Genomic DNA, 13,776 nt, shown 5'->3' with positions numbered 1-13,776 from the left:
AGGCAAAGTTGGCTCTTCTATGACTTGTGGACTTCAACTCCCAGAATTCCTGAGCCAATCATGCTAGCTGAGGGATTCTGGGAGTTGAAGTCCACATGTCACAGAAGAGCCAACTTTGGCTATCCCTGGCATAACTGGCTGGAGATTTCTGGGAGTTGTAGTCCGCAGGTCTTAAAATTACCTGAAAAGGGGAAAAGTCAAGATAAACGCCCGACGAACTGCGGGATATTTAAGGTCGCTCGCGGTTTTACCGAGACCGAAGGCTTTCTCGTGCGAGGGACGACCTGGCGCGCCGCTTAAACGCGGCCCAAAACTCCCCTCAGAACTTGAGATGGGGTGGGAGGGAGGGGGGAACAGGTACCTCCTGGCAAAAGTTCGCTTCACAATATGAGGCTGCGATACACCAAGAGATCCGCTAGAGGGCAGAAAGCAGCGCTGGAAAGGGAGGAGGAGGGAGGGGATCGCCCGGTTGCGCCATCAGGCACGACGAAAGCCTACATAATAAAGTCCGTTGCCTGGGTTTTAAAAAAAAAAAGTCAGACCAGGCTCTCCAACTTTCTGCGAGTCATTCCCGGAAGCTGCCTGGGTGGAGCGGTTCGGCTTCTCTTGCTCCGCACTGGGGAGAAAGCGAGGACTTCGGAAAGGTTTCTGCTTCTTCTTATTTTTTGCAACGCAGCTTTTTGTCTCCGACCGGCTCCTTTTCTCCAGCGCAGAGGTCTTCAAACTTGACGACTTTAAGACTTGTGGACTTCAACTCCCAGAATTCTCCAACCAGCTGTTGCTGGCTGGAGAATTCTGGGAGTTGAAGTCCGCAAGTCTTAAAGTCGACAAGTTTGAAGACCTCTGCAAGATCGCGGGGCTAGGCGGGGTTGGGGAGGGCGCTTTCCTCCCGCAGAGCATCATGAGCGGCGGATAGAAAACGCAACGGAGCTGGGAATCAGGTCTGATGCCCCACTTTTGCCATTTGCAAAAACTCCTGGTCCGATCCGCGGCAGAGTATTGCGTGCCTCTCTCTCCGCTCCAGTTAAATCCCCGTGGCTTGGTTTGGTGCCCTGCCCAGATCCCAGCTCACAAGCCACAAAGTGGAGGGACAATCTAAACGAGCCTTATCGTCATGGTTGTGAATAATCCTGGTTTGACCCAACTCATGGCCATAGCCTTATGCACATCTCTACTCTACTTTCTTCAGTAAACCATCCTTGGTTGGCTGGTTGGTTGGTTGGTTGGTTTGATTGATTGATTGGTTGGTTGGCTTGGCTGGTTTGATTGGTTGGTGGGTTGGGTTGAGTTGAGTTGGTTGGATTGGTTGGTTGATTAGTTATGGTTGGGCGGATGGGTGGTTTGATTTTGTTGGTTGCGGTTGGTTAGTTCTGGTTGGTTGGTTGCAGGGGTGGGCTGCTGCACGGATGGGGGGAGGAACGCAGTGGGGTAGCAAAAATGGAGGTCCACCCTAGAGCACCCAATTTGCACTGAAAGATGTTGAAAGAAAATGCAGGGCGTCCTGCATAAGCCACGTCCACAGTGTGGTAGTAAAATATTTGATAGCCCTTCATTGGTTGGTTGGTTGGTTGGTTGGTTAGTTGTTTGGTTGGTTTGGTATCATACCCAGAACCCAACATCCCAAGCCTCACAGTGTAGAATGAACCTACAGTGGAGTCCATACTATGGTTCTTGCAGGAGTAAACTCAGCCAATGGCTAGATCTGCTGCAAGGGGCCTTGCAAGTGATGACCCCACATCCTGGTCTCTTTTCCTTCTCCTTCAGCTGCTGCTGTGTGACTCAGGATGGGATCGAATGTCTCTGTGGATGATTCTGTCCGTGTCGTTATAGTTGGAGGAGGCTTCGGAGGGATGGAAGCTGCACGCCTCCTGAAGGATTGGGGGATCCCCTTCATCCTGGTGGACATGAGGGATTCCTTCCACCACAATGTGGCTGCTCTGCGGGCCTCCGTACAAAGGGGTAACTTTTTGTGTTGGGATTTCCTTCGGTGTTTTTGAACCATCTTTCCCCCCAATTCGGAACTGTGTTATCTAGATATATGGAATTGTAACTTTCTTTGACACTAATATACAGGGTTATTAAAAAAGAATGAACTGATTTCATGACACAATATTTTATTAAGGAAAAATAACTCCAACCAAGTCGCAAATGTTCTACTCCCAATCAACTTTTATTTCCTTTCATACAAGTGTTCAATGTGGCCTTCACAGCTTAAGATAACTCCTCTTTGAAATGGTCATTGGCTCATTACATTGCTTCAGTTCTCAAGCATCATCAGATAATGTGACCATTTGGAAGAGGAGTTATCTTAAGTTGTGAAGGCCACATTGAACATTTCTATGAATAACCTTTTGTATTTTTAATCGCAGAGATCTTGAAGACACCAACTCGTGAAAATGTTTGTTTTAGGAACAGTTGGGTAATCTCCACTTTCATGGGATCGATTTGATGGTTCTCAATCATTGGAGAAAACAAATGATATCAAGGCAAATTGAAGTAGCAAAAGGTCCATTTATTTGTATAGATTGGACCAGCGGTTCTCAAATGAGATTATTTGTACCAATAGTAGGACTCAGAAAAAGTTAACTAGTTGGAACATGTTAATCATTCAACTCAGATTTTATTTATGCTTTGAAAGCTTTGCATAAATGTGCAAATAATGCTGATATATTTTCTCATTAAAAGTGGTCGTATGTGGCTTTTTCTACAGCTCTGATTGATGAGGCTTAAGATGTGAAAATTTGAGAATTTGCAGACTTTAGATGTGTTTAAAAAGTTTTGTGGAGGTCCTTGATTCCCTCCTCTTTAATAATTACTATTGATTCGATTTTTTCTGTATCATTTTGTAGGATTTGCAAAAAAGACCTTTATTTCCTTCTCTGAGACCTTCAAAGAGAGTTTCCGGCAGGGCAAAGTAGTTGGGATTGATCTGGAGACACATCAGATCCTACTAAATGATGGTAAAGTGAGTGTCCCTAAATTAAACGTGTTAATTGTGAAAGATACACAACAACTGCAACTTCTTTTAATATTTTTTTTTAGGAGCTTTCATTTTCTCATCTGATCCTCGCCACCGGGAGTGAAGGGCCTTTTCCAGGGAAGTTTAATGAACTTATTAATATGGAGATGGCTATTCAGGCTTATGAGAACATAGCCAAGGAGGTGGGTATGAATGGTAGAAGTGAAAGGGGTATTCTTTGCTAACTTTTGTTTTCCTATAAAGTGTCTATTTGTAAATTTCTTGATAGGGACCATCTTTGGCTGGTTTATGGTATTTATATAATGCCTGTTATTCATTCTGATCATTTTTTTGTTTAGGAATATATTTTTAAAAAATATGACTTGGGCTTTCAAATTAGCCAACTCATCACATTCGCCGGGTAGATAAGAATCTTGGCCTTATCTTATAAGATTGCTAACATATTCATAATATTATTACTGCTGCTATTATAAGAAATTTAATTGGCCTTCTGCCTACTGCACTTGGAAATTTGCCATATTCCCCATGGTTTATAAAATATCCTTTCATATTCTCAAAACAGCCTTTTTAGTGGCATCCATAAAAAGGGTTAGAAATAGGAATTATTATTTTCTAAGTGAGAGTATTACCATGCTGAATGAAGGTAACATAAAATATATCAATTGTATGGGAAAGAAAATTGTTACTTAATGTAATTATAATGTTTGGTAACTTGGAGATAAATTATTTTGAATGAATTGAAAGCTATTTCTCAACACATGGAGGTAGAACCATAGCAGAAGATTATCCGTGTTTCATAACAGAAGTCAAAGTTCTATAGTGCCTGAAATATTCTAGTCTGGGAATTTAAACTGGGTAATCAAAATTTATCTCAGAAAATGTAGATAATCACCCAATTCATGTAATCCTGTCTCTGACCAGTGTGGTCAGGTGGTAGGGAAAGCAAGTAGAATGCTTGGCTGCATAGCTAGAGGTATAACAAGCAGGAAGAGGGAGATTGTGATCCTGCTGTATAGAGCGCTGGTGAGACCACATTTGGAATACTGTGTTCAGTTCTGGAGACCTCACCTACAAAAAGATATTGATACAATTGAACAGGTCCAATGATGGGCTACAAAAATGGTGGAAGGTCTTAAGCATAAAACTTATCAGGAAAGACTTAATTAACTCAATCTGTATAGACTGGAGGACAGAAGGGAAAGGGGGGACATGATCGAAACATTTAAATATGTTAAAGGGTTAAATAAGGTTCAGGAGGGAAGTGTTTTTAATAGGAAAGTGAACACAAGAACAAGGGGGTACAATCTGAGGTTAGTTGGGGGAAAGATCAAAAGCAACGTGAGAAAATATTATTTTACTGAAAGAGTAGTAGATGCTTGGAACAAACTTCCAACAGCGACTGAATTTAAACATGCCTGGTATAAACATATATGAAGAGCCGGGGTGGCGCAGCAGGTAGAGTGCTGTACTGCAGGCCACTGAAGCTGACTGTAGATCTGCAGGCCAGCGGTTCAAATTTCATCACCGGCTCAAGGTTGATTTAGTCTTCCATCCTTCCAAGGTGGGTAAAATGAGGACCCGGGTTGTGGGGGCAATATGCTGGCTCTGTTAGAAAGTGCTATTGCTAACTTGTTGTAAGCCACCGAGTCTAAGGAGAAGGGTGGCATAAAAATCGAATAAATAAATAAATATCCATCCTAAGATAAAATACAGGAAATAGTATAAGGGCAGACTAGATGAGGTCTTTTTCTGCTGTCAATCTTTCTAACTATGGACATCAAACTTTTTTTAAAAAGGTGCAGGACCAAAATTTAATCTTGCATCATTATCCTGGGACACATATTTTTGTCTTCATTTGTAAAAAATAAAATAAAATACAGGTAGTCCTCCACTTACAACCATTCATTTAGCGACCCTTGTAACACTGAAAAAAGTGACTTATGACCATTTGTCACACAACCATTGCAGCATCCCCATGGTCACATGATCAAAATCCAGATGCCTGGCAACTGGTTCATATTTATGACAGTTGCAGTGTCCTAGGGTCATGTGACTATTTTCACGACATTTTGACAAGCAAAAGGGGGAAGCCATGTTGCTAACTTGAAAACTGCAGTGATTCACGGAACAACCGTAACAAATAGGGCCAAACAAAAAGTTTGGGCTGAATTGTGGTTGCAAGTGGATTTTGTAACAAAATCCAAGAAAAGAAACAAAATCCAAAGCCAATATATTTAATTTTACCCAACAGGAAAAAACTCCCTGAGGTCGAGATTGAGAAATTGGCAGCCAGGCTGGAAGGTCCTAGCTTGGTATGCTTGTGCAGTCACAAGTGACCTCAGTTTGACCACCTGCTAAGTCAATGAAGCCTTATTTGGTGGTTCCCAGGGGAAAGCAAGCGGGGTTTATTTTAATAGAAGTGGAGATTATTAACAGAGTTTCTGAATTTTGTTATCCACCAGTGGCTCTGCTTGCTTGCAACTGACAGTAATCTAGGTAAGGTGCCTCAAATCACTGAGCTTTTATTCTGTGTGAGTACATATACGTTTATATCATATCAGCATACTTCATTTATGCTGAAGATGCCACCTTGATGTGTAGAAGACCAATTTTATTACTGACAGACAGGATGAAGTATTATCCAACATATCAATTCTGCTATATCTCCAGTGTGACTATTGTGAGTTTGAACTACTCAAGACAAACTGTAAATGTGACTACACAGACAGGTTTAATGCAACACACACACACTCTTATTTGTCTAAAGAGGAGCATAATTTGTGAGAAAGAACAGGTTAGAGATAGCCATTTGCCTTGGGAATTTTGGATAATTTGGTGGAACATAGAATAGATAATAGATAATAGTGATGGGCGAACCCAACGGTGTTCGGGTTCAGCAAGTTCGGACGAACTTTACGCAAAATTCGGTCGAACTCGAACCTGAACGGGGAATCCCTCCCACAAAGAGATTCTGGGGGCGGAGCTTTGACGTCACTGGCAAGTTGCTAAGGATGCCAAGGTGATCACTTCCTGGATTCCATGGAAGTGATCACCTTGGCGTCCTTAGCAACCTGCCGGTGACGTCAAAGCTCCGAACGCCGAACATGACCCCAAACTTTGCCCGAAGTTTGAAAAAAAATTTGTGTTCGTGTTCGGCATACCGAACACCGCAAAATTCGGTACAGACCCGAATTGTGCGGGTTCAGTTCACCCATCACTAATCCTGAATGAAGAAACAGACTTTTTGATCAGGAATTTTGAAGTATCATTTTTCTACTTGGAGAAAAGATTCCTATTGAAATACCATGTTTTTCAGAGTATAAGATGCATCGGAGTCTAACACATATCTTAGTTTTGGGGGAGGAAAATAGGGGGTGGGAGGAAATCTGCCTACCAGGTATTCATCTGGCTAGGGTATTTAGTTTGGTCAGCTTCAACATATTATTTTATCCATTGATAGGGCTTTTAAAAAACTCTGTTCCAGGGAAGTAACAATGAAAGAGCTTGAAAGCTGGCAAGAACCGGGAAGATCATTAGCACTTTGTTAGGGCTGGAAAGAACCTTATTTTGGAGCAAGTGCAGCAATGAAAAAAAGCCTGCAAAGACTTACGGCTGGAAAAACATTATTCAGCGAGAATAACAATGAAAAAGCCTGTAAGGTAAGAGCTGGGAAGATCCTCAGCACCTTGTAAGGACTGGAAAAAAAAGTTTACAACAAGCTACATTCAAGGTATAAGACACACCGGTTTTTCAGCCTCTTTTAGGGAAGACAAAAGTGCGTCTTACACTCTGAAAAATAAGGTTACTTCTGCAAAGTCATGTATGTATCATATGAAGTAATGGAATCCTGAACAATATAACCTTTTTTTTTTTCTTTTGGGTCCTAAAAGGTGGAAGAAGCTGAGCGGGTGGTAATCGTAGGTGGCGGATCAGCTGGGGTTGAAATGGCTGCAGAAGTTAAGACGACATACCCTAATAAAGAGGTACGAAGTGTCACTCAGTCACTATGTTGTTGTTTTGAAAGTTAAAATTCTTTATTATCTGTTGTGATTGACTTCAGGCCAGCTCCTGGAGCTGGGGATTTTGATGTGGACCAGTGGGAGTCCTCTGTTTATAGAAGACCAGTCTGGTTGCCAGCAGCACCAGATAGAGAAGCTGAATCACAAGCAGAGGAAGGCAGTGAGGAAGAAGAAACAAACAGGGGAATGGGTGCAGCCAACCCACCAGCTAGTTCCCCAACTAGAGGGTCCTCGGACTCAGAAGGGGAAGATCACATGAATAACCCTATCTTGAATCCCCACATATGCAGGATCTTGGGAAGGCAGGAACAGCTGCGCAGGTGTAAAAACAGATAATGGAGTGCAGCTGTTCAGAGTTTAATTACGCTGCTGAAACTCTGATAAATAAGGGAGGTTTGGTGGGCGTTTATCGTTAGCATTTGGGGAAGAAGAAAGAAGATTGAGCAGCGTGATTTGCTTTCTATTTTGGGATTTCTGTGAACTCTCTGACATTCAAGCCAGAAAAGGCTGTGTGGAATTGGAGTCTGAATTGAACTCTGGCTTTATTGATCATTCCTCTGCTCTGGCACAAGCCTCCACCTGTCTAGTGAACTTTTGGTGTGAGTAACTGAAACCTTTTGGGACTTGTAAAACAGTAATTGGTTTTGCATTTCAAGCAGACATTTTAGCCTCTCTATATAAGAGACTTTCTTGGTTCAATTGCCATGTGTTTGACTTAATTCTGGACTCGTGGGTGGCTAATTGCAATTAGCCAGGCAGAACATTATCTAGAGTCATCTAGATATCTAGATATTATCTAGAGTCAAGAAAGTTATATAAACAGCTACAAACTCTTGAGTTGACCAAAAAAAAAGAACAGATTGGATGCATTTTTGAGATATTGCCAAATTAAACAGGTATGAAATTTATGTCTGTCTGTCTGTGACTTACTTTCACCTAGTGAACATAATTTATGTCCTTAGGTCACACTCATTCATTCAAAAATGGCATTGGCAGATGACGGACTTCTCCCCAGAGTCAGGGAGGCAGTGAAGGAGACACTTACACAGCAGGGAGTGCATCTCTTGTTGGGTATCGTATTTTGTTATTGGTCTAACATTTTAAAAAGATCTCTAAACTCTAAAGATGGCCTTTTCCAGGGATAGGGAACTTACATCAAGGTCGCCTGTCACTGAGGGCTCTGATTTTTTGGTGTGCATTTAAAGGGATATATTTGGTCTCTATGGGACTCAAAAAACGTATCACTGACAGATTACCAGGGATTAGAGGCAGGTTTATTTGACATTTTAAAAATATTATGTTTAATATCTCAGTGAGAACAGAAAGAAAATAAATGCTTTGAACCTAAATGTATAAAAAAGACACGTGGCATACAAACGATATAGCTTGCATTGTCTACCTAAGATGGGATCTTGATACCTGTATTTTTCAGACTATAATTTGCACCAGACTATAAGATGCACCTAAATTTACAGTAGGAAAACAAAGAAAAAATAACTATTGGCCTCCATACCTTGAGTTTTTGTCCTCTCCATCCCCTAGAAGCACTCTGTAGGCCAAGAACAGGTACATTTTTTATGAAAATGGGTTCATCTTTGGCAAAAATGGGCCATGTGGAGCACTGCAGAGTGCTTCTGGAGGCCTGGGAGGGCAAAAACATGGCACACGGAGGGCTTGGGAGCCCAAAAACAGGACATGTAGAGTACTGCAGAGTGGTTCTGGGGGTCAGGGAGGACGAAAACAGAACACATGGAGGGTTTGGGAGGCCAAAAAACCTGTATTCAGTCTATAAGACACATCTAAATTTCCACCCACTTTTAGGGAGGAAAAAGGTGTCTTATACTTCAAAAAATACAGTATTTATAGACTAACTAAAGCTGTTTCTTATAAGATATTTACATTTGGGCATGATGACCCAATTCAAATTAAGGTACACCTTAGTCAAATGTAACCACTGCAGTGTGTTTGCTGCTGTATATTTTATACATTTGTAAGTTTATAGACTTGTAGGTCCATGTTGTAGTTGTAATGTTTCTACATGATATGAGAAATATCTTTTAAAAACTGGCCTGTCCATATTAGATGTTAAAAATCCTGAGGGCAGTTCCATTTAATATGGGAGCACAGGAAGAGATACAAGTTCTTTAAGGAGTGGCAACAGCTATGTGCATGCTTACATACTTTTTCCCTCTTGAATCTCAATAAGTGTAGTCATTACAGTATTACATGTCCTAGTAAACTGCCTTTACATTGATTTGTTTTCCCCTAGGCCAGGGGTAGGCAAAGTTGTCTCTTCTATGACATGGGGACTTCAACTCCCAGAATTCCTGAGCTAGCATGATTGTCTCAGGAATTCTGGGCATTGAAGTCCACAAGTCATAGAAGAGCCAGCTTTGCCTACCCCTGACCTAGGCCAGTGATGGTGAACCCTTTTTGGTTTGTGTGCCAAAAGGGGATGTGAGTGTGCTACCATGCGTGCACGTGACCACACCCCTTCTCTCCCCCATGCATGTGTACCCCCTCCCCCCTGTGCTGCCCCCTCCCTTCCTCATGCATGCGCACAGGCCTCACTGAAGCCTGGGATGTGAAAAAGGGGCCAAATGGACAAACCAGAAGTTCAGAAAAACGGACATATGTTTTGCCTGTTGTGTTGCTTTTTTACAAGCTTCCTGAAACCCCTGAGTGCAAAAATCAGCACAACGGACAAACTGGAAGTGTTTTCTAAACTTCCAGTTTGCCCATTGGGCTGTTTTTTGCACCCCCAAGTTTGGGGTTCAATTGTAGTTGTAAGTCGAGGACTACCTATAATAGATAAATCCTGGATTCAAAGCTTTATCAGTTTTTTAATCACTTTTTTCTTGCTTTGAATAAGACCAGCAGAACTCAGAATTGTCAGTGTCTTGCCATCTACTTTCCAATTCTAACCAGATACACTGCTCCCTCGATTTTCGCGGGGGATGCGTTCCGAGACTGCCCGCGAAAGTCGAATTTCCGTGAAGTAGAGATGCGGAAGTAAATACACCATTTTTGGCTATGAACAACAGTATCACAAGCCTTCCCTTAACACTTTAAACCCCTAAAGTTCAATTTCCCATTCCCTTAGCAACCATGTTTATTTATTAAAGTTTATTAAAAAAAATATTTATTAAAGTTGGATGAAAGTTTGGTGATGACATATGACGTCATTGGGCAGGAAAACCCGTGGTATAGGAAAAAAACCTGCAAAGTATTTTTTAATTAATATTTTTGAAAAACCGTGGTATAGACTTTTCGCAAAGTTCGAACCCGCAAAAATCGAGGTAACACTGTAATCTATTCCATTGCTTTAATTTCAATTGCATCAGCTAAAGCTGCTTGTTATATTTTGCATGCATGAAGAGAAAGAAATTGCTTTGCTTTATAATCGAGACAGACAACTTTAAAAGATGGAAAGCTGAATGTTTTAAATTAATAGAATTAAAATTAATCACCAAGGTTTTAAGTAATAGCTTAAAGCTGAAGTAAACCTTCAAAGTTCATTGATATGCAATGTCTGCTTTTTTGGTTTTCCTAATAGATCAGAAAGTTTCTAACCTCCATACGCTCTCTTTGAACCAATGTAAGGAGAACATTATAGTGAAGACTGATAAAGGTAAAGAGGTTACTGCTAATCTGATCATTCTGTGCACTGGAATAAAAGTAAACTCTTCAGCATATAGCAGCACATTCAGTAAGTTACTTCCCCCATCACTATTCTGCCAACAAATTATTAATTATTGGAGATTCTATTTCAAATCCTAGTTGTCATTCTTTATTGATATTTCAGTAAATATTTTAAATGATTGACTATCCTTAGTTTTAATACTGCAACCTTTTTAAATGAACAATTGGAAGATTATTTCAGGATTGGCTCTTTCATGAAATAAAATACTTTCATCATCAGATATGTATAGCATAACACCATGCGGCCTGGTGTTAAATGCAATAAAGTTTAAGAGCCGGTTTGGTGCTGTGGTTAAGGCACCAAGCAGGAAAGCAAGAGACCAGGAATGGTTTAGTTAGCTGGCTGACTTGGGAACAGATATTCTCTCAGTCCAATCCAGGGGTAAATGCTCCCAGTTCGGGTGTGTCTGCCGGTGGTCGGAGAGCCGGTAGCGATGGCAGCGCAAGGCTTCGCCCACCCGCCTGGATGCCATCATTTGGGTTTTTCTACCCTCTGCGCAAGCCAATGTTGTAGTGGATAAATAGGAGGAAGGTATTGGATATGTTCGCCACTTTGAGTTATTTGTACAAATAATAAAAAGTGGGATGCAAATAAACAAAAGCATTTACTTGAGAGGATGTATGTACATATTATTATTATTATTATTATTATTTAGATTTGTATGCCGCCCCTCCCCGTAGACTTGTAGACTCTCCTGGACATATCTATTGTCCAGGAGTGGGTTCCAACTTACGTTGCTGCTGTTTCTTTCCTCCTGCACTGCATGGCCATATCTCATGTATGCGCACATGTGTAGTACAACACCACCACCACCCAAATTTCAAAAACAAAAAAACCCCCAACCCCCCAAAACAAAATGGCAAACGCATGCAGTGCCGGAAACTCAGAAGAATTTTTTTAAAAAAGAAAGATGGCTGTGCCCATGGACCGTTGCCAACCGACCCGGTGACATCATTGTGACATCACCTATGGGTCACTACTGGTTCAGGTGAATCAGTCTGAACGCCCCCGTGGTATTGTCATAGGGTATAGAAAGAGCAAACAATGTCGGCTGGGGGGTCCCTGGGGAAGAGCCTTCTTGGTGATGGCCTCAACCCTGTGGAACCAACTGCCTCCGGAGATTCGAATTATCCCCACCTTGCCAGCCTTCCGCAAAGATCTGACTGTTCCAGCAGGCCTGGGACCGTTAAATGAGGAATGTTTTAATTGGGGTTATTAATGAATGTTTTTATTGTTTTGGAATCTGTTTTTACTATTTTAGAAATTATTTTTATTTGCTGGAAGCCACCCAGTCTTTCGGGAATTGGGCAGTACAGTATATAAATATGTTTAATAAATAAATAAATAAATAAATGTGACCTTTATTTAGATTTGCTGTGACTGTGATTCACATTTTTCAAATGGATTGGTATAAATCCCATTGAATAAACCAGGCAAATGTAAAATAAGCCCTTAACCATTTTATGTGTATCTCAGACTTCCGCTTGTTTTAGGATTTTTTTAATGCTAAAAAAATATCAAAAGAAGGATGACCCACACAATACCAGTACATGTAGCTTTTTGCTAGCTGTTGAAATTCATAGACAATTTCCTTCTGTCCATGCTTAGGGGACCAGCTGGCAAATAATGGTGCTTTGAAAGTGAATGACTACCTTCAGGTTGTGGGATATGACAACATCTATGCCATTGGTGACTGCTCAGATGTGAAAGAACCAAAAATGGCGTATCATGCTCAGCTCCATGCAAACGTTGTGGTGACCAATATTATCAACAGTTTGACCCAAAAGCCGTTGAAAATCTATAAACCAGGTCAGATTGCGAATTGCATCTTTTGTGCCCTTTTGAAGTATACATCCTTAACTAAAATGCAGCACAAGTACTTCTCCATATCTAAATCTAAATCAAATTCTAATAGTATTTTGAAGCTAGCATCGCAGAGAGATAATTAGCTCTGGTACACTCTTCTATTGTTGTTTTGTACAATATTTTTTTCAAAATTTTTCCTAATTAGGATGGATTTTGTATTGGAAAATAGAGTAATCAATACATAAACCAATTAGGGGTATGGATTAGTATATTCTACTGTATTTTACTCATTATTTATAGAACAGCACTGCTATTTACTGAAATACTCAATTATAAATAACGTAGCTTTTTTTTTAAACATTTCCCTTCATGAAAAGTATTAATCAACCCTAATTCTTTTCAAAAAATTCTACACAAGCTTTCCAACTGTGGAAATTGTGTTACCATAGGCAAATGTACTCTGCAAGTTAAGCTGCAAAGTCAGGTAACAGTTTTGTTTCTTCTTTTGGAAACAATCTTGTGTTTCCTCTTTAGGATTGCTTACCTTCCTGATCACCCTGGGAAATAATGATGGAGTGGGACAAATCAGCGGATACTATGTAGGACATCTTTTAGTGACTGTTCTCAAAAGTAAAGATCTTTTCATCTCAAAAAGTTGGAAGAAGATGCAACAGCATATGCCATGTTAGAAATGGAACTGCCATAAACAAAAACAGAACTGATGGTAACTGTGATGATTTAGTAATGCATATTTTGCCTCTATGAAATCATAATTACCTTTAGGAAACTAAGCATAAAATCTAGATTGTATCTTAGCAAAAACTGTATTTTACATTAGACTTTGGAGTTGGTTTGTACGTTGTTAATCAGCTCACATGGATATGGTAAAGTTGATCTGAATTAAATTTGGAGTGGAAGAATTTATTATCTTGCAATTATAGAACTCAAAACAAAGTTTAGGCTTATCCAGATATATCTACACAATGCACACATATTGGTGTGCTATGGCCTGTATAAGCACTCTTAAATGTTCTTTAGCACTTTAATTCAAATGCTTATGGGGAAAGAGTTAATGATGGGCAAAAATACCAGTGCCTAAGGGTTGAGAAAAAAGTAAAGTGTAACTAGCACTGATTATACACTGCTCAAAAACATAAAGGGAACACTCAAAGAATACACCTTAGATCTGAATGAATGAAATATTTTCATTGGATACTTTGTTCTGTACAAAGTTGAATGTGGTGACAACACGTGAAATTGATTATTAA

At 40.4% G+C, this 13,776-nt stretch overlaps 1 protein-coding gene across 2 annotated transcripts; it reads left to right on the top strand.

The window, feature by feature from the left end:
- Positions 1 to 420: 420 nt before the first annotated feature.
- On the top strand, positions 421 to 13,428 carry AIFM2 (AIF family member 2). Of its 2 annotated transcripts, none has more exons than XM_070752192.1 (9): positions 421 to 644; positions 1,765 to 1,959; positions 2,850 to 2,965; positions 3,043 to 3,162; positions 6,871 to 6,963; positions 7,962 to 8,070; positions 10,556 to 10,708; positions 12,311 to 12,511; positions 13,043 to 13,428. In XM_070752192.1, exons 2-9 carry the CDS (start codon positions 1,785 to 1,787, stop codon positions 13,195 to 13,197), a joined length of 1,122 nt encoding a protein of 373 aa, XP_070608293.1. In that variant the 5' UTR covers positions 421 to 644; positions 1,765 to 1,784; the 3' UTR covers positions 13,198 to 13,428. The 2 variants fall into 2 exon arrangements, with proteins under 2 accessions (XP_070608293.1, XP_070608294.1); XM_070752193.1 differs by having other exon boundaries at positions 632 to 941.
- Positions 13,429 to 13,776: the final 348 nt, after the last annotated feature.

Source organism: Erythrolamprus reginae, chromosome 5 (assembly GCF_031021105.1).
Source record: "Erythrolamprus reginae isolate rEryReg1 chromosome 5, rEryReg1.hap1, whole genome shotgun sequence".
NCBI lineage: Eukaryota > Metazoa > Chordata > Lepidosauria > Squamata > Dipsadidae > Erythrolamprus > Erythrolamprus reginae.
The sequence above is the reverse complement of the archived record's forward strand: the minus strand, read 5'-3'. Positions and strand labels throughout refer to the sequence as shown.